Here is a 20,151-nt window from a genome sequence, read left to right as displayed (position 1 = left end):
TCCACTGGTTCACTCCCCAAGTGACCACAATGACCGGAGCAAAGCCAGTCCACAGCCAGGAGCCCCCTTCACGTCTCCCATGTGGTGCAGGGTCGCAAGGCTTTGGGCCGTCCTCTACTGCTTTCCCAGGCCACAAGCAGGGAGATGAATGGGAAGTGAAGCAGCCGGACATGAACCGGTGCCCATATGGGATCCCAGTGTGCACAAGGTGAGGACTTCAGCCACTAGGCTACTGCTCCGGGCTCTAGTCTACCAGTTTTAATAGAGTTATCTCACAGGCTGGGGCTAAGACCAGCAATGCCACTGTTATAAGGGCCTCTGGGGAAGCTCCTGTGAGAGATTGTTTTTTTTTTTTTTTCAGGTTTATTTTTATTTGTATATGAAAAGCAGGGTTACAGTGAGAAAGGCCTTTCATCTGCTCAATTTACTCCCTAAATAGCCACAATGGCCAGGGCTGGGCCAGGCTGAAGCCAGGAGCTTATTTGAAGGTCTTCATATGAGGAAAGAGACCCAAGCACTTGGATTATGTTCCGCTGCTTTCCCAGCACGTTAGCAAGGAGCTGAATCAGCAGGACAGCATTGAGACACAAACTGATGCCTGTTTAGGGGATGCCAGCATTGCAGGTAGAAGCTTAACTTGCTATGCCAAAGTGCCAGCCCGGAGAGTCTAGATTAACTCTACCAAGCCTGGAATAGGTAAAGACTGATATTGATCATGTATTTTTACTTGAGAAGCAGAGAGCTACAGATGATTGCCCAAATACCGCTTCACACGCACGTCTGCAGCAGCTCCTGACTGTGGCTGCAGCCAGGATCCGATCTGAGTCTCCCACGTGGGTGGGGGATGCTCAGGAACTGGGGTCACACCGGCAGGAAGCTGGGAGTGGCACCTGAACCACCGTGCCAAGTGTCCACCCCCAGAGGCCCATTTGCAGAATGCCCATACTGGGGGTGGGGGGGACAACCCTGCTGGCTCTGGCACAGCTTTCATCTCATCCTTTCCATCTCTTCCAGGTGTATGTCCAGGGCATAGTCACATTGCCACAGCTACCACCCCACGTAGATACCATCCCACGTAGAATACTTGTGGAGGAAGGACCCCACCCCTAGCCCAGTCCTGCTTGGTACCCTGCCCTGAGCTGCCCGCCCACAGCTGAGGCCCTGCACCTGCTGCAAGGCCCTGGATGGCTGCAGAGTCACAGCAAGCCCTCTGGGGATTGAAAGAGAGAGAGAGTAAGAGAGAGAGAGAGAGTGTGTGTGTGTGTGTGTGTGTGTTGGAATAAAGTAGTTCCACGGTCCCTGTTCAGGTTGGTGTGTGTTTGTTTTCTCAGAACTGGAGACAACACCCTCCCTCATTAGCATAGCAGAACTTTTTTTCCCCAGTAAGGGCATGGGCAGTGGCCATGTCCCAACAGAGTGGGGACTGGATCAGAGAAGGTTGGGCTTGGGGAGCAGGCAGTGTGCATGTATGAGGTCCCAAACTATCACCCCAGTGGAGAGTGGTGTCCCATGCCCCTTCCAGGGACAGGAAGCTACTCTGTTTAACGCAAGCCCTCTGTCAGCAAGTTGTCAGCCTTTAAACAGCATACCTCGGATGGCCAGGTCTGTGTGTGTTTCTGTCCATCCTGTCCCAGTCTGAGCATGCTGGTGGCTGCAGTGTGTGTGTGACTCGCTTGTCCATGGCTTCAGAGCAGAGCCAGTGGTCCTGACAGCTGCTCGGTATGCTTGTTGCCCTGACACATGCCCCTGGCCTTCCCTCCCTGCACATGGCAGGGGAGTGCCTGCCACCTGCCCACAACAGCCATGCCCCCCTCCTTATCCTCTTTGTGGCTCTGGGAGAGGACTCCCTGTAGGTGACCCTTCCGAAGCTCATCCTTCAAGACAGAGGCGAGCGCTTGTGGCTGTGACAGGCCCTGGCACTGGGGGCCAGACAACATCACCTGCAACTGAGGGTGTCTACAGAGGAGGTCATTTGCCAGCTTCCAGCATACTGACTACACTCGGCCATGCTTGGGTGGCCTTCTGTTACAGACAACCTTTGGAGAAGTCTTTCCCTTCCTGCCCACCCCACTGGTGCAAAGCCACGCGCCCAAGGTGGGATGGAGACCCCACAAGTTGTCTCACATGTTCTGCCGTTTTCCTTGATGTAGGCGGGATTAAGGACACTGCACGACATTGGACCAGAAATCCGGCGTGCAATATCGTGTGACCTGCAGGATGATGAGCCCGAGGGAATGAAGGGAGAAGATGACGATGATGATGTGTTCAAAGTAATTATCCTGCACCTTGCCACCCACAGTCACCTGGAAGGAGTGGGGCAGGACTGGAGTTTTGGACAACGAATTGTCTATAGAAGAGTCTAGAAAACAATAGGGGGCTTGCAGACCACTTCCTTCCCACCCCCCTCACCAGCACCCCTTCTAGGGCCATGCCAATTTCTTTCCTGAGCCTGCCTCCCTTCTCCCCCTCTTCCCTGCAGTGTCACTTCCCGAGGGGTTCGGTGGCAGCCGTTGGCTACCATGGAGGGAGGGATTCTGGATCCTGCCAGAAGCTGTCCATGTCACCCTCCTCCTCCCCTGGGACAGCTCTTACCTGCCAGTACCTCCCCCCTACTCCAGCCCAGAGAGAGTGCCTCCTGGCTAACCACAGGGTAGCCCAGCAGCCCAGCTTGGGCGTGAGTCACTTTAACCGGAGTGGCAGCTGAGAGCTTACTCCCAGCTCCAAAACTGGTGGGTGGGTGGGGTAGGGCAGGGGAGGGAAGCCACACAGTCCTAGCTGACGGGCTGGTTGAAACCCTCAGATGGCCTTACAGGGATCATACAGAGCTTACTTAGTTTGTTGTTTGTGTAGAGAAATGAGCTGACAGAGCTGGCCTGCGTTACATGCCTGTTACGTTACCTGGTGTTGTCTCCCGTTATTTTGCAGAGAAATGGTGCCCTGCTTGGAAACCATGTCAATCATGTTAATAGTGATAGGAGAGAGTCCCTTCAACAGACCAATACCACCCACCGTCCCCTGCATGTCCAAAGGCCTTCAGTTCCACCTGCAAGGGATACTGAGAAACCGCTGTTTCCTCCAGCAGGAAATTCGGTGTGTCATAACCATCATAGCCATAATTCCATAGGAAAGCAAGTTCCCACCTCAACCAATGCCAATCTCAACAATGCCAATATGTCCAAAGCTGCCCATGGAAAGCGACCCAGCATTGGGGACCTTGAGCTTGTGTCTGAAAATGGGCACCATTCTTCCCACAAGCGTGACCGGGAGCCTCCCAGAAGGTCGAGTATTAAAAGGTAAACTTGGCAACGCGTTTGCCCGTGGAAATGTCATGTCTGCCCTGGGTTTTGGCACATGAGGAGAGTTCCTATAGGCGTTTGCATCCGTCCAGACCTGAGAGTGCCACCAAGCCCGTTGCCAGTCCAGGACCTAAAGGAAAGGGGGCCACTTGCTATCCTATAGGGTGCCCATTGGATAGAGAACGTATCAGATACTAAACTGGTAAGAACAGATACTACACTTGATCTTAGCCAAAAGGCCGAGAAGCGATAGGGTGCCCATTGGAGCAGCAAGCTCACCCATGCCAGGTGCAGCAGTGAGCCCTGGCACAGGGGTTGGTGAATGTTTTCCTGGAGAGGATCGCAAAGTCAGCATTCCAGGCTTCCAAGCCTCCTCCTTTGCTGTGGCTGCTGTAACCCATGAGGGTGAGGCTGTGTCTCCATAAAACTTCATTTGTGGGCACTGGAATCTAATCTGCATGTTTTCATGTGATGAATGAACAGGTGGCAGCCTGTATTTGGCCCAGGAGCCATCAGGTGCTGACCCCTACCCTGGGAGGTAGCGTGCTGTCTGCATTTCTCACTCTGCTGGGGATGTTTCTAATTGTGTCTTCTTTCTCCCCTGCTATGCTTTTCCTGGATAGGACCCGTTATTATGAAACTTACATTAGGTACGTGCTGGTTTGCTGGTTGCCTAGATTTTGCCATTGAACACGGTGCTGCTAATTCGACTGGCTGGCTTCTCTCACTGCCAAGGAAAGAAAAAGATTTCTCTGACACTTGCAGACTGAGCACATAGAAGGCTGCTCCTTTGTAAGCAAAGGGGTGTTCAGAATCATTTACACATGAGGTCTCACTGTCGGGTGGTAGCCACCTGCCAGGCTAACCCCGGAGGCCTGCCCTTACAGACCTCACTCCAGGGGCCCAGGCCCAGAGAACTGAGCAAGTGTGGCCACTCTTGAGGAGGGAGGATCAGGCATTTCATGAGAATCACCTCCACTACCTTCTAAGACAGAAGGCCAGGTCTTGTCGCTTATCTTGCTTCTGTAGCTCTTGACACACCTGCAAGTACATCCTGTCCCACCTGCTAAGGGTCTTCAAAAGCCCCAGGAGGGGTGGCTGTTGGGAGTTGGTGGAAGTTAGGATGCCAGTTGGGAGCACCTGCATTGGAGTCCCGACTGTGTTTTTAAAATCTGGCTCCCTGCTATGGCGCAGGCAGTGAGGTCCCTACCACCCTCCTGGAAGTCTTACTGAATTCCTGGCTCCTGGGTCCAGTCTGCCAGTGTTGAACCAGTGCCCCTTCTGCTGGAGGCAGGTGCATGTAGGGAGAAGCCAGGACTCCCCCACCCCCCACAGCCCCGTACCCAGAGATCTGACTGCAGGAACTGTTTTGTGTGCTGCCACCTGCCCAGGCTCTCAGACACCCCCCAACACCTCCTAACCACAGGTCCAGCTCTGGAGATGAGCAGTTCCCGACCATCTGCAGGGAGGACCTGGAGATAGACGGCTACTTCCGAGACTCCCGCTGCCTAGGGGAGCAGGACTGTGTCAGCAGTGAGGAGTACTATGAGGACGACAGCTCCCCCACAGAGAGCAGGTGAGGGGTTTAGGCTCTCTCCCCTGCCCCGTCCCCTGCAGCTTCTCTTGGGATTCCTCTGGACAACTCCAGGCGGGGTCGGGGTGGGGAGCGTGGGCACAGTGCATCCAGGGCCAGCGGCATCAGAGTAGCTAGTGACCCAGACAGGTGGACCTAACTTCCACCAGAGACCATCTGCCCATGAGCCAGCTGGGAGGCTGCCCTGGGACGGTCACAGCCTGCCCATCAGCCCTCACAGCCTCCATCTCAAGCCCTCCATGTTGGTGCTGGTTCTCCAGTCACATAAGAACCAGGAATGGATAGTGAGTGGGGAGTTCGCAAGAACTTGCTAACTGGACACCCCGTTTTTCCATCCACTAGGCACAGCTATGGCTACTACAACAGGTACCCTGGCAGCACCTGGGACTATGAGAGGCCCCGTGGCTACCATCACCCCCAGGGCTTCCTGGACGAAGAGGACACACCCATTTGCTATGATTCTCGAAGGTCTCCGAGGAGACGCCTGCTCCCTCCCACCCCAACTTGTGAGGCCATTTTCTGTTCTGGATGTATGCAGTGGGGACATGGCTTTCCTTGCTTTCCCTCCCTATTCCACTGGCCCAAACTTGCATCACGTCTACATCACTCACATCTGTCCAGTTGGGCAGCAGTGGGCAGCTTGTGGCCCTAAGGTCACCTGTGTGTGGCTATATGTGCGTGTGCCTGATGGTGCCTGGGACATGTCCCAGGAAGGTGAGGGAGGGCTTTCCTGTGCTTCAGCTGCCATCCACTTGGTCATGCTGTACCATGGGGTGGGGGGTTGGCTCAATGCAGAGCTGGGCTGACCCTGTGGGCACCCAGGAATCAGTGTCTGTCCTCTTCGTCCCTTGTTGGCCATCTTCTTGTGTGTTTAAGATTTATTTTTATTAGAAAGATATACAGAGAGGAGGAGAGACAGGAAGATCTTCCATCTGATGATCCACTCCCCAAGTGGCTGCAGTGGCTGGAGCTGTGCTGATCCGAAGCCAGGAGCCCACAGCCTCTTCTGGATTTTCCACTTGGGTGCAGGGTCCCAAGACTTTGGGTTTTCTTCGACTGCTTTCCCAGGGCATAAGCAGGGAACTGGATGGTGGGAAGCGGGGCTGCCAAGATTAGAACCGGTGCCCATATTAGAACTGGATCCCAGTGCATGCAAGGTGAGGACCTTAACCACTAGGCTACTGTGCTGGGCCTGCTGGCAGCCTTCTGTCTCTGCCTTATTCTATCGCTTTGACCAAGCCCTGCCAGAGCCCTCTGCTCACGGGGCAGGTTTGGAGGTTGCCTGCAGGATGGGGGATTTGGCCCAGGGCTGGGAGCATGCTGCGGTGAGTGGCTGCCCTGTTAGGCTGGCCTGGGAGCTCCAGCCAGGTAAAGCAACTGCAGCAGCCCCACAGGCTCCTGGCCTTGCACATTGATCTGGGGCGGATGGGGCATTTGACCATGGTCCCTAGATCAGGCATTTCTGAGGAATGGAGTGTTTTTGAGCAGTGATTGCAGGTACAGCCAAGACACTGTGGCAGTCAGGCTTGCCAACTGTAGATACAGCATGGCATGGTGTGTGTGGTTAGGCAGTGCCCAAGGGTATGTGCCTCCCTCAGACTATCTTGGCCTGCTGGAGAGCAGCGAGGGGCCCATTTCTGTGGTTAATACTTAATTGCTCAGCCCCAAACACAGCTGCTGAATGGGGCCATTCCATTCATCATGAATACCAGATGAAGCCACAGTTGGTATTCCAGTGGAGCCCGAAGGCTTCTCTGTGTCCTTGGCCTCTTATCCACCTGCCCAGAGTGCCTGGGTTGGGGGCTAGGGCTGGGAGCAGGTGAATGTCCCAGCTTGGGAGGGGACCTTGGCCAGCAGAGGCAGCTCCCCAACCTCCCCTACTTCGTTGATTTCTGAGGGGCTCAGCATCTTTGTCAGCTCAGACAGACCCTGTACAGAGAGAAGTTTGAACTCGTCTGTGTGTATGCACCTGTCCTGGGATCACTTCCTGTCACAGAGATGACTGCACAGGGCTCTGGAGTGGGGGGACATGGAGACCTATTTCAGAGACAGGAGGGCCCTGGCTCGAGGGTGTGGGACCCTTTTCCTGCTGAGCCCTGGGGCCTCGCACACCTCATCTGTGCACACAGGCAGCCCATCCTCTGTGGCCCCTGGGGAGGGGCTTCTGAAGGCAGCAGCCTGAGCCCTGGGTTGACAGCTTTGTGTCATGGTCCTGGAGCGTCAGGCCCCAGAGCCCAGCACTGGCTCCATCTGGTCTCTCTATTGGATCTTCCCAGGGTACCTGGGGAAGCCTCTCAAGACTGGTCCTGATGTCTTCCAACAAGGAAGCCACCAGCCTGCAGAGCTAGGCTGGGAGATGCCCACGTCGGGTACAGGAGCTACTGAAATGGCTTGGCTGTGCCTTGCTAACTGAAGACCTGCCCCCTGGGGTGGAGTCCTGCCGGGAGGCGGCCTCCAGCAGGCTGTTAAAACCCCAGATTTTGGCTTGCCTCTCAGGCCTGGTGCCCTGTGATGCCAACAGCAGTGGGTCGTCTGGCTGGCATCTCACACCCCAGGGAGACAGCTGCTAGCAGGCCAGCCCTGGTCTTCAAGACAGCAGGATTCTTGGTACTTACTTGGTCTTTGTGGTGGACAGGCTGAGTCTACCAGTAAGGGCTCATGCCAACCAGGAGAGGGGGAGCTTTAAACCAGAGGTTGACACTTGGGACAGTTCCCAGATGAGAAGGCGGCATCAGGAAGTGTCCGTGGGATTCTAGAAAGATCCAGTGCTACGCTGAGTTCACCATCAAACATGGGGTCAGGGCTTCTACCCTTGAGTAGCTGCCCTCTAGGCCACCTCAGCCCCTCTTCCCAAGACCAGGTGGGCATAAAGAAGTCAGAAACTTGTGCTGATTTTTTTAAAATGACTATTTCCTTGAAAGATAGCGTTAGAGGGCCCGGCGGCATGGCCTAGCGGCTAAAGTCCTCGCCTTGAACGTGCCGGGATCCCATATGGGTGCTGGTTCTAATCCCGGCAGCTCCACTTCCCATCCAGCTCCCTGCTTGTGGCCTGGGAAAGCAGTCGAGGATGGCCCAAGGATTTGGGACACTGCACCCACGTGGGAGACCTGGAAGACCTGGGAGAGGTTCCTGGCTCCTGGCTTCGGATCGGCGCGTACCGGCCTATTGCGGCTCACTTGGGGAGTGAATCCTCAGACGGAAGATCTTCCTCTCTGTCTCTCCTCCTCTCTGTATATCTGACTTTGTAATAAAAATAAATCTTAAAAAAAAAAAAAGATAGCGTTAGAAAGGGAGAGGAAAAGAGAGATCTTCCATCCCCAGGTTCACTCTTCAAACAGCCACAATGGCCAGAGCTGGACCAGGCCAAAGCTCAGGAGCCAGGAGCTTCTCACTGGTCTCCCACGTGGGTGACAGGGGCTAAGCACTTGGGCCATCCTCTGCTGATTTCCCAGGTGCATTTGCAGGGAGCTGGATCAGAAGTGGAGGAACCGGGAATCGAACTAGCGCCCCTATAGGATGCTGGTGTCACAGGCAGTGGCTTTACCCACCATGCAGAGTGCTGGCCCCTGTAAACTGCATTTCTGAAAACCATCCTTCCATGGGGGCTACTTCCTGCCTTCTGCTCCCCTGCTTCCTGCCCCCCTGCCGAAGCTCAGCCACCTTGGCACCCCAATCCCTTCTCTCGCTTACCTTGGAGTTCCTGCCTCTGGGAGCCACGTCCCCTGCTGCCCTGACTTCGCCACTCTGTGCTCTGACTCCTCAGCCCACCGCAGATCCTCCTTCAACTTCGAGTGCCTGCGCCGGCAGAGCAGCCAGGAGGAGCTGCCCCTGTCACCTGCCCTGCCACACCGCACCGCCCTGCCTCTGCACCTGATGCAGCAGCAGGTGAGTTGCCCACATGCCACGCCCAGCCCTGGCATGCTCCCTTCCCCCACAGCTGCCCCGTGACAGTCCTGCCGGAGCCTGTATGGCAAGTGGACAGGAACTTGCATCGGGTCCCAGGGCCGACTTGCACAGTCCAGCTCCTGCCCAAGGGGCAGCCTGTGGTCCCCTACAAGGCTGGGTCCCGCCCAAACCCCAGGGGTGGGACCATTCATTTTGCTGTAGCCCCTGCCCCTCACTTGCTTAGAGAGAGGGGTATCATGAAGATAGGCTTGTGGGGCCTCCCCAGAGTTGGGAGGGAGACCAGCTAGCCAGGAGAGAACTCAGAACCCGCAGCCACTGCTAGGGCTTTGCCCTGAAGGCCGGGCACATGGTCCTTTTTCTTCCTGAAAATGCCCCATCGGCCATGTGGTCCAGCTCTGTTCCTGTGGGGGCAGCCGAGGGACAGACTAGAGTACAGAGGACACCTGTTCGGGTGCAGGTTGAGCCCCGGCTCTCCCCAGGGACCCTGCCTGATCCCCTCTCTACTCTGCAGCTCTTTGCTCTCCTGCCATCACTAGGGATGCTAAGCTCCATTTCTGTTCCTTCTCACTGGGGAAGATGTTTTTATGAGGTCTGTGTGAGCAGGTACCATGAGCCACACAGGCCCCGGGAGGACTCCCCAGAGCTCCTGCCCCAGTCTTGGCCCCAGGCCAAGACTGCCTCCCTCAGGTGGCCACGTTTCCTAGTTGACAGTGTACCTGTGCTGTTGACCAGTGGAGCCTCAGTGTCCCCCCACTCCACCACCAGCTGCAGGGCGGGTACCCCAAGGCAGCTGTGCCACAGTGGAACTAGCTGATGCCCAGCATGTAGAAGCAGTATGCTGGCTTTTAGATAGACTGCAGCAGGGCAGCGAGAGCCGCCTGTGTTCACGGGGCTCCACAGGCTCCCTGGAACCCCAAGGGAACAGAATGGGGCATCCACAGCACAGCCAGGTCCTTGTACCTTAGGCCCTGTCACTCTGAGTGGCCTCCAGAAGCTGGGAGCCCCACCGCAGGTGCACTCCAGCCTTCTGGGGAGCACACACCTGCCAGGGAAGCCCCAACACGTGGCCCCCATCCCTGAGAGCCTCAGGTCTCCCCCTTCCCGCTCCTCTTTCCCCCTCGCCCTCCAGATCATGGCGGTCGCAGGCCTCGACTCGAATAAAGCCCAGAAGTACTCACCGAGTCACTCAACCCGGTCATGGGCCACACCTCCAGCGACACCCCCATCCCGGGACTGGACGCCGTGCTACACGCCCCTGATCCAGGTGGAGCGGTCCGAGTCCCTGGAGCAGGTCAACGGCAGCCTGCCATCCCTGCACCGCAGCTCCTGGTACACGGATGAGCCCGAAATCTCCTATCGGACGTTCACGCCAGCCAGCCTGACCGTCCCTGGCAGCTTCCGCAACAAGAACAGTGACAAGCAGAGGAGCGCCGACAGCCTGGTGGAGGCGGTGAGTGTGGTGACCTTGGGCAGCCAGACAGCCTTGGTCCGGCCCGGCGGCATCCACAACAGGAGACCTGGGCGGGCTGCGCTGCCTTCTGCATGCTGTGCTGCAGGTGGGCTGCACCAGGCTGTCTCTGGGATCCTTGGCAGCCTGAGCTGTTTGTACCGGACAGCTTCAGGGCACAGCTGGCCGAGTTCCCCCCACTCCAGAAGACCCGTCACCAGGCTCAGTGCCCAAGTGGGCCCCTTGTACCACCACATGTCTTAAAATACGTTTCTCTCCCATGCAGGTTCTGATATCTGAAGGCTTGGGACGCTACGCAAGGGACCCAAAGTTTGTGTCAGCGACAAAACACGAAATCGCGGACGCCTGTGACCTGACGGTCGACGAGATGGAGAGCGCGGCCAGCACCCTGCTCGGTGGGAACGCATGTCCCCGAGCCAACGGGGGCACGGGTCCCATCCCCCATCGGCAGGACTACGAGCTCCAGGACTTTGGTCCCGGCTACAGCGACGAAGAGCCGGACCCCGGGCGTGAGGAGGAGGACCTGGCAGATGAGATGATCTGCATCACCACCTTGTAGCCCCTCCCCCCTTGCCACCACCCAGGTTGGGTGGGCAGACTGGCTCCAGCCTCGGGTGGGGCGCAGGAGGGCCAGGGAACAAGTGCCTCACAGTCAGGAGCGCCCAGGCCCACGCCGGGAGCGAACGTTCCCATGGACTTGCGTGCGAGTGACGTCACGCCTCAAGGAAGCCATAGCCGGTGGGAATGGGCGGTGGGCAGCAGGGTGAGGCGGTGCCCTCCCCTGCCTGGTCCCCGCAGGCAGCAGGCCCGGCCTGCACACGAGGATGGGTGAAGGTCATGGTAGCCCCGGGGGGAAGATGGAAGGTGCTGGCCACCACCACGCCTGTGTCCTTACCTCAGCCGCGGTCCAGCATATCAGACCCTCACTGGGCCCCACATATCTTATTCCTCGGCCCTTTCCCCACCCTACACACTCCCTGCTGGGCTGGCGTGGTTGGCAAATCCCTCACCTTCACCGCCAGCATCCTCACCAGGTGGCGGGCAGGTGACAGTGTGGGGCTGCCCAGGCGAGGTTTTCTGCAGCGAAAGGCAACGTTAACTGGAACAGCGCACCTGCAACCAGGTAAACCCAGACACCGCCGTTTGTCTACAACTCCAGATCCGCTGTACAGGACCTGTAACATACCCCCGTTTGTATTTGTAAAAGAGATGGTCTATATTTTGTAATTACTGTACCGTATTTGAACCGCAGCAATATCCATGGGTCCCAACCACTGTCATTCCCCACTGGACACCTTAGCAAATCACTCGTTTTTACTCGGCCTATCCAGAAGTAGGAAAAATAGAGCCAGTTCCCATTTATTCAGTGAAAACCCTTGGGATGTCCAATTTTGAGTTCCAGAGAACTTAACATTAGATTTTTTTTTCCTAAACTATTTTGAGTCACTGTATAAACCTGTCTTTACATAAGATGAGTCACCAGCTGCCGGCTTGCGAGCTTTCCTTGGGGCGGAGGGCCCGTGTGGGTTTGACACTGACCCCTGTGGCTTCCCTGTCCCCAAGGGAAGGACAGAGCAGGTGCAGCAGGTGTCGGCCCTGGGCACAGCCAGGCTTGTGGTTTCTCTGCTGAGGGACGGACTGGTCTGTGGGGTTCTGTGCATCTGGTGCAGGTGTGGGTGCCCACGGCGGGCCTGCTCTCATCCTGACAAGGCTGCTGTGGTGGTCTTGAGGGTCAGGATGTGGGGTCTGTGTGGATCACATGCTGTTGCTTTGCCTGGCCCGGGCAGGACCGTGTGTCCCTGAAGGCTAGCATGTGCAGCTGAGCGAGGGCCACCACATGCTGGCTGGCTGTCCAGATGCAAACCCTCTGGGGGTCACTCCACCTGTCCAGGCTTCTTGTCTGTCCCTAGACATCGCCGTCGAGCGGCCTGGCTGGGGCCTCCCTGCTCTGTTAGACAGGTAGGCATCTTGGCTCAGAATTTTTCAGTAGTGTGTAGACAACCTGTTAGGTTTTTTTGGGGGGTTCTTTCTGGTTTTTGTTTTGTAAATAACAGCACTTTGTTACAAAAACCTTACAAACCTCTTCTTAAAGACATTCTTACTCCAGATCCAGGCAAAAACACATCAAGGTTTATAAATGACTCTTTCCTGACATAAAATCCTTCTTTTTTTAATTAAAATGCAAAATGTCCTTCAGAACTCAACGGTGTAATCATGTCATTCTCTCTGGGAGCTGTCTGTGCACAGAGCTGGTGCTGGGGGACCCAGGCTGACTGTACCCCGGCCGCGGAGCGCCAGCTCTCCTCAAGGGCTAAACCGCTGTCAACATTACCTTGGACTCCACATCTCACTACGGCACTGGCCTCCACCAGGTTCGCCTCTGCGTCCCGGGGCTGGTTTCCAAAGCCAGCAACTGACAAACTGGCATTTGTTAGCAGGCCGTGCCACCAGTCCATATCTGTCTGCTCTAAGCCTGGTTCAACCTCTCGTCGATGATTAAATTTTCTTTGTAAGAAAAATCTGAGCTTGTAGAGCATTGTTTTGTTTTCAGGTTTTTTGCTTTTCCTGTGTGCTCACCCCTTTTGTTTCAGGCCAAGCTGTGAGAGCAAATGGCTCTCCCCGACCTGGGCAAAGCGAGGCTTCCGTGTCCACAGCAGCAGGAGTGCGTGCAGGGTTTCGGTCGCCAGTGGAGACAGCGCCTGCGCTTCAGCAGCAGCAATGGGAACCTTCGTCTCTACTTGGGCAGGAACTCCCTCAACAAGGTGGCTGCTGGCCCACTGCACTTCTGCGAGAATGGCCCGCTCCTGATGCCAACACCGACTGATTCCAGCCACACCTCGTGAAATGCTAACCCGTGAGCCCGCTGGCATTCCTGCCACACTCCCTGAACGAGCACCCCAGATCCCTGAGTGGGGATGCATCACAGAGCAGTGCCTAGGAGAGAGGCAACGATGTCCCAAGTGGCAAAGGAAAAGTTGAAGTAGGGGCCAGCCAGACCCAGGTGATTCCTGCAGCGCTCCCAGCCTCAGCTGAAGCCAGCAGCCTGACACACAGGATGTCCCTTCAGAGGGGTGCCAGGGCAGCAGGGGCAGTGCCAGGGCAGCAGGGGCAGTGCTTCTGGGCAGAGCTCCCACCCTCAGGAGGGAGGCCCGGAACGGACCACTTTGCTCCAGCCTCAGGAGAAAGCCACGTTGCTACAAGACAAGGACATGGCAAGAGCGAGTCCTCCACCGCTGCTGGCCTGGCCACTGCCTCTCTGCTGTCCCTCCAAGGGACAATGCTGCAGAAAAGGAACTCGACACACCTACTGGTCCTCGGGCTGACTTCTAAATCGCTGTCGTGTGCAGCCGCTGGGTTGAGGTGGAGCTGTGCTGGCCTCCTGGGGCTCAGCGCTGGGCAGCCAGGGTCTTGGGGGCGTACACCGGGACATCCTTGTCACAAAGTGCGGGCCGCCCCCGGATGATGTCAGCTGCCTTTTCGGCGATCATGATGGTTGGGGCGTTGAGATTGCCGCTGACCACACTGGGCATGATGGAGGCGTCAACGACACGGAGGTTCTCCACTCCCAGGACCCTGGTCTGTGGATCCACCACGGCAGTGGGGTCGGAGGGCTGGCCCATCTTACAGGTGCATGACGGGTGGTAGGCGCTGTCGGCTTTGGTCCGCACAAAAGCATCGATCTCTTGATCCGACTGAATGTGGCTTCCAGGCTGTAGCTCCTCTCCCCGAAAAGGAGCAAGGGCTTCCTGGGCAAAGATCTCTCTGGTTAGCTTCACACACAGGCGGAAATCCTTGATGTCAGTCTCTGTGTAGGACAAAACAGATAAGGCTCAGCCAGCTGGCCCGCGGCCACAGGAACCTGTTCCCTGCCCACCAACGGAGGCTGGTGCTGCAACCCCATAGAGGCAGCAGCTGCTCACCAGACCCAGCTTGTCCAAGAGATCTGGATTTCAATTCTGACTCCCAGGTGAGAGAGGGAATAAGGACACCATCCCACCTGCCCCCTCTGCTCCATCCCATGGCATAGCTGCGAGCAATGGGCAGGGCTCGGGTTTGCTGCATGCAAAGCAGATGAGCCCAGCCAGGACCCCTCCTGCTGGCTGGTGCCCAAGGTGTGGGCAGGGAGCATGCTGTGGGCAGTGTCCACAAGCTCCTGGCTCCTACTGGGAAAGCCAGTCCTGGGGCTGCCACTGCCACCCCATGGGCCCACACCCCACACCTGGTAGACTACAGAATTAAAAAGTGAGTTTTATTTTGGTGCAACTTTTTTTGGAAATCCATGAAGTTTTTTCATTGTATCCACATTACGATTTTTTAAAAATCCTTTTGCATCAAAATAAACTCAGAGCCTTCATCCCTGTGTGAATTTGTGGCCCAGAGTGACAGGGCAGGGAAGGCAGAGGACAGCAGGGCTCTGGCTTCCTGACACCCCGATTCAGGGGTCTGGGGCCAGGAAGATGGCCTCTGAGTTACCTGTGGATAGGTAGTTGGGCTGGATCACAGGGTGGTCCTCAGGGTTGGTGCTCCTCAGCTTGAGCCAGCCCACACTCGTGGCCCGCATGGTTCCCACATGGACCTAGGGGATCACAGCAGCAGCAGGGTCAGGCCGTCAGTGACCCCTGCCAACCACAGCGCAGGAACCTGGGCGAGGCCCCCAGCCCCTTCCCCAGTGTAGGTAAGATCAGACGGCTTGGCAAGCACTGGCCTCTGACCGCCATCCAGGGAACTTCCAGGGCAAGGTGGGGCTGCTGGGCTCATCTCAGCCACCCACCCCGTGCACTCTGCATTGTGTTCAGGTCACCCCCGCCACCTCCTGGCCCCACTCAGACACACCGAGCTCCTGAGAGCCTCAGTGTCCAACAAGAGGCATCCTCGGGGCTGGGACTCCACCTGCTCACCTGGTAAGCCTCCTGCTGCGTAGGGACCCGCCCGTGGTCAATCACCTGAGATGGCAGGAAATGGAACTGGATGTCTGGGTGGGGGATGCCAGGCTGGCTGCGAATGAAGCCGCCTGTTTCCAGGTGGGCTGTGGCTCCATCCCCTAGCGGTGGCGAGAGAACAAGCTGGACCCCTGGTCAGGACCCTGCAGATGGCCACCACCTCCTCCTCCCTGGGCAGCTCCCTCTCTGTCTCCCTGACTGCTAAGTGGGCCACCAGACCCCAACCTGACAGATGCCCGCACCTGCCTCCTCTTCCCCAGGGGGACTCACCTGCCAATGCTACATGTATCAACTACATGCTTGGCTCAGCGCTCACCCAGTGCCAGCTCCACTGGCTCTCCACACCAACTGGGGCAGCACACAGCAGTTGTATGTGCAAGAAGACGGATGCTGTTTCTGCAGTCTGGTGCCCCAGTCTCCCCTCATATACATCCCTTCCAAGCTTCCCAGAAGACATCTCTTGGGCCCAGTGCGATAGTGTAGTGGTTAAGGTCCTCGCCTTGCACGCCTGGGATCCCATACGGTTGCCCGTTCTAATCCTGGCAGCCCTGCTTCCCATCCAGCTCCCTGCTTGTGGTCTGGGAAAGCAGTCGAGGACAGCCCAAAGCCTTGGGACCCTGCACTCATGTGAGAGACCCAGAAGAAGCTCCTGGCTTCGGATTGGCTCAGCTTTAGCCCTTGCGGCCTCTTGAGGAGTGAATCATCGGAACATCTTCCTCTCTGTCTCTTTTCTCTCTATATATGCCTTTCCAATAAAAATAAATCTTAAAAAAAAAAAAAAACGCGTCTCTCCCAAGGCCACTCCCACGCAGGGCAGAGAAGCAGCCCTTAACCAAGGATCCCCCATCCCACCCCACCCCGGGGCAGACCTGGACTAAGCTGCTTGGCGCATGCTGTCACTCCCAGGGAGTCACGGTTTAGCTACATGCCCAGCACCCTGTGGCCAGAGCCTCTGCCTGCCAGCTCCGTGGGAGCCTGTGTGCCCACCTGAAAACTTCCAGAGCCACTGCAGGCCGATGCAGGCCTTGCGCAGGGGCTTCTGTGCGGAGTGCAGCGTGATGGGGCGGGTGCATGCTTGCTGGATGTAGATCTCCAGGTGGTCCTGCAGGTTCTGGCCCACCCCTGAGGCAGGGGAGAGCAGAGGAGGGTGGCCAGGCGTCTCCAGGGCCTCCTCAGGACCCCACTCCCTCCCCGCTCAGCCCCAGGCTTAGCATAGAGGTCTCTTCTTGCATTCCTGGCTAAGTCCGGCTCTCACTCAGCCGCTGCCAGGGCCACCAAACTTGGCCACCTGCCCCAAGGCAGCTGCACAGGTGCTCTTGGCCAGCCCTGCCAAGCAGCTCCTCCTGCGAAGGCATGGGCTCACTCACAGGAGGACCCACACAGCCTTCCCCACAATTCCTGGCCCGGGGGAGGTGGCCATGGACCCTACACCAGCTCATCCAAGCCCCTAGGGTGTGCCAGACAGATACTTCAACAGACCACTCCGGAGGAAACCTGGGGTAGACAGGACCCACCCACTGGGAACGTGGAGCGCAGGACCTGGAGCGTGAGGGCAGCCCCTAGAGCCCAGCTCAGGCCTCAGCACCTAGAGCATGCGCCCCAGCCAGGAGCTGGCCGCCTCCCCGCCCAGCACACAGCTGCCCTAGCGACACGCTAGCCCGGCAGCAGGCACTAGAGGGCGCTGTCCTTCAGGTGGCGGCCCCAGGAACAAGGTGGCCGACCCCCAGCACCTGCCCACCCAGCCGTGGGAAAAGAGAGGGTGCGAAAGGGAGGGAGCTCACCGGGCAGGTGGCACACCACGGGGATGCCCAGCTTCTGGAGGTCATCGGCGGGCCCCACGCCAGACAGCAGCAGTAGCTGTGGGGAGTTGATGGCGCCTCCACTCAGAATCACCTCCTTGCTGGCACGAGCCTGGCAGAGGCAGGGAAGCAGCCAGGTCACACTAGGACCATGGGATGAGAGTGGACAGGGGTGTGTGGTGTGTAGTGTGGGCGGGGTAAGCTGGCTTGCCGCTGGATGAAAGGGTTGAAGCCTTCAGGCCTGCACCCAAGACCTGAGGGGCAGGGACTCCCCGGTACCGTGGCATCCTGGCAGGCAGGAGTCCTGGGGGCTGCCTCCCGTGGTGGACCTCGGGCCCCCGCCGCTCCCTTCCTGCCACAGGAAGGAGATGGGACTTCCACCCCCTGACACACACGCCCTCCTGCTCTTTACTCACCACACGGCTCTGGCCCTTCGAGACATATTCCACGCCCACGGCACGGGTCCCTTCAAACAGCACCCGCCTCACCAGCGTTCGGGCCTCGGCCTGCAGGTTGGGGCGGCTGAGGGTCGGGTGCAGGTAGGCGCAGGCTGCGCTCCAGCGCTTGCCTGCAGGATGCAGCACAGGGGTCGGCTGCTTTACCATCCCTCCTCCACCCCTGTTCTTCCCAGCACCAAGGGAAGAGAAGCCCCTCCTACCCCCGGGGCTGCCCATGGCCACCTGCACGGCCAGAGGGCTGAGAGCACTCAAGGTGGGGGCCAGGCAGCTCTGGGTGCACCCTGGCCTCTCCTGGTCTCTCCATGGAGCAAGGGAGGCAGGGTCAAGGGCGCCGCTGGCCCCTGGCTGCCTCGGTTTCCACATCTGCAGCCCCTAAAAGCTGGGCTTGGGCTTCACACTAACCCCTCACCGCCTGCACCAGCGGGAACCAGGTACACCTGCCTCAGGCATTCCCATCCTAAGACCTCTCCCCGGGTCTGTACGGGTTGCGTGTTGGGGGACTGAACGGGGGTGGGACATGACTCCTCCCTTGGACTGCCGTGGGTGCGCGCGCGCACACACACACACATACTCTGCATTTCCCACCTTCGTGGATGGTCATGTCCATCCAGCCAAAGCCTTCCTGCTGGAAGCCATTCATGTCCTCGGTGAAGGGGTAGCCGGCCTGCTGCGCTGCCTGCAGGAAGGCCTGGTGCAGTGGGTGGTTGGTCTTGCCCCGCGACACGTGCAGCGGGCCCTCGCCGCCGCGGTACCTGTCGCTGCCCAGCTCGTGCGCCTGCGCCTTGCGGAAATAGGGCAGGCAGTGCGCATAGTCCCAGCCCTGTGCGCCCTGGTGCTGCCAGCGGTCGTAGTCGGCGGCGTGCCCGCGCACGTACACCATGGCATTGAGGGACGACGAGCCGCCCCACACGCGCCCGCGCGGCCAGTACAACACGCGGCCGTCCAGGCCGGGCTGCGGCTCCGTGTGGTAGCACCAGTTGTACTTGTCGTCGCACAGGTTGGCCACCAGCGCCGCGGGCATGTGGATCTTCCAGGACAGCCGCTTGCTGCCGGCCCACACGTCCTTGGGCCCGGCCTCCAGCAGCAGCACGCTCTCGGCGGGGTCCTCGCTGAGCCGCGCTGCCAGCACACAGCCCGCCGAGCCCGCGCCCACTACCACGTAACTGAACTCTTCTGTGGTGCCCAGGGCGCGGCGACCCTGAAGCCACCCTGGCGCGCCCACACCCAGGGCTCTGGCCAGGCCTTGGCGCGCAAGTCTCCAGCCTTGCAGCACCCACCACATGCTGCTGGCCCAAGTCCTTTCGGATCCACGAATCAGCTGCAGGGTCCTGAAAGAGGAAAGGGAGCTTGAGCAATTCTGGAACCTGTATGCATGTTCAGCGATCAGTCCAGGCCTGGCCACACCCTAAGTGCAGCGAGGGACCCAGCTCTCCACAGCCTCTGCCCTGGGGGAACTGGGCACCAGGGACAGGCAGCAACTTTGGAAGCAGCGATGGCAAGAGGGTAGCCCTCTCCTTCAGCTTGGGGATCCCCCGAAAGGTTTACCCGTGACACCTGAGTGCACCCGGAGGCCAGCAGCAGGGTGGACAACAGGGTTTGCCCTCTAGATGCCAGGCATTGCTCTTCTCAAACATCACATACAGAAAAGGCGCCAACTCCCTGAGGCTGGGGAAGAGAAGGAGGCCTGACCAAGCAACTGCTGCTAGTACCAGATGTGGGAATGCCCCGGTGTGCAGGTCGGGGCCGCACTAGGGCTTTCCAGAATAAGGGCCAGGACCAGGGTCCTCGGAGCAGAGGCTGGAGTTGGCACGGGGACATGTTGCAGCACCAGAGGGGCCTTTCCTCACTGTGTTCCCAGGGGCCCCAATGAGCTCCAGTGCTCGGGCACAGGGATGAAACAGGGCGTTGCTGCACAACCTACTGCTAAAAGCCACAATGGATAAGTTCCACCCACGAAGCTCAGGCACCCATGGCCGGCCTGAGAACCCCCAAGACAACGCCGAGGAATCCCTCCACGCCCTGCATGCGTCCCACATCAAAAAACATGGCCAGCCCAGCACTGGAAGCAGGTGACAGTGGGAAGACTAGTCTGCCAGCCCCGCTCTGCAGGCACAGGTGGGAAGGGTGGCAGGGTCTCCTGTAGGCTCAGCCAGATGCAGCAACACCAAGAATCCTCCACAACCACAGGCCCCACACTAGCAGCCCAAAGCAGCGGTCACGACAACCTCCGCGCTAGACCAATTCAACACGGTACTCCAGAACCGGGCAGCATGAAAGGCTGCCCTACTACATGGGATCTAGCATGAATATAAAATCGGAAGTCATGCAATAAACCAAGAGTGGCCGTCACTGTGCACAATGGGTTGAACTACCCGTTCAGATGCTGGCTGTTCCGCCTTCCCATCCAGCTCCCTGCTAATGCACTGGGGACGTCAGCGGACGGTGGGCCCAGTACTGGGGAGAGGCAGATGGAGCTCCAGGCCCCTGGTTTCAGAGTGGCCCAACCCTGGGCATTTGAGGAGTGAATCAGCAGAGGGAAGAGTTGTCTGTCTCCCTCTGTCACCCCGCAATTCAAATAAAATCTCTTCCCCCCAACACAAATGATTCCTTATCAATTATCAAGCGGTAGCTAACAGAACCAGACCAGAGGAGGACCTATCCAGATGCTGGAACCATCATAACAAAGATGC

At 58.1% G+C, this 20,151-nt stretch overlaps 2 protein-coding genes and 1 pseudogene across 8 annotated transcripts in view; 1 reads left to right on the top strand and 2 right to left on the bottom strand.

Annotated features, from left to right (window-relative positions):
- The window catches only part of CACNA1D (calcium voltage-gated channel subunit alpha1 D), a 301,559-nt gene extending 290,308 nt beyond the window's left edge, over positions 1 to 11,251 (top strand). For 6 of the 7 annotated variants that reach the window (XM_004581552.2, XM_058678997.1, XM_058678996.1 and 3 more), the window contains 8 exons: positions 2,151 to 2,270; positions 2,926 to 3,293; positions 3,920 to 3,946; positions 4,723 to 4,872; positions 5,233 to 5,396; positions 8,654 to 8,775; positions 9,926 to 10,246; positions 10,530 to 11,251. In XM_004581552.2, coding sequence (XP_004581609.2) covers positions 2,151 to 2,270; positions 2,926 to 3,293; positions 3,920 to 3,946; positions 4,723 to 4,872; positions 5,233 to 5,396; positions 8,654 to 8,775; positions 9,926 to 10,246; positions 10,530 to 10,823 — 1,566 coding nt within the window. In that variant the 3' untranslated portion in view covers positions 10,824 to 11,251. The remainder of the gene's footprint in view (positions 1 to 2,150; positions 2,271 to 2,925; positions 3,294 to 3,919; positions 3,947 to 4,722; positions 4,873 to 5,232; positions 5,397 to 8,653; positions 8,776 to 9,925; positions 10,247 to 10,529) is intronic. The other variant, XM_004581551.2, reaches the window with a different exon arrangement.
- Positions 3,456 to 3,547, bottom strand: LOC118760320 (U2 spliceosomal RNA; annotated as a pseudogene).
- Positions 11,252 to 13,650: 2,399 nt separating the features above from the next.
- Positions 13,651 to 20,151, bottom strand: part of CHDH (choline dehydrogenase) — a 32,968-nt gene continuing 26,467 nt past the window's right edge. The window contains exons 2-8 of the mRNA XM_004581787.2: positions 18,047 to 18,789; positions 17,420 to 17,571; positions 16,986 to 17,115; positions 16,192 to 16,326; positions 15,163 to 15,305; positions 14,738 to 14,840; positions 13,651 to 14,069 (exon numbers count right to left, since the gene is read on the bottom strand). Coding sequence (XP_004581844.2) covers positions 13,651 to 14,069; positions 14,738 to 14,840; positions 15,163 to 15,305; positions 16,192 to 16,326; positions 16,986 to 17,115; positions 17,420 to 17,571; positions 18,047 to 18,743 — 1,779 coding nt within the window. The 5' untranslated portion in view covers positions 18,744 to 18,789. The remainder of the gene's footprint in view (positions 14,070 to 14,737; positions 14,841 to 15,162; positions 15,306 to 16,191; positions 16,327 to 16,985; positions 17,116 to 17,419; positions 17,572 to 18,046; positions 18,790 to 20,151) is intronic.

This window comes from Ochotona princeps, chromosome 21 (assembly GCF_030435755.1).
Source record: "Ochotona princeps isolate mOchPri1 chromosome 21, mOchPri1.hap1, whole genome shotgun sequence".
Classification (NCBI taxonomy): domain Eukaryota; kingdom Metazoa; phylum Chordata; class Mammalia; order Lagomorpha; family Ochotonidae; genus Ochotona; species Ochotona princeps.
This window is presented reverse-complemented; position numbering and strand designations above follow the sequence as displayed.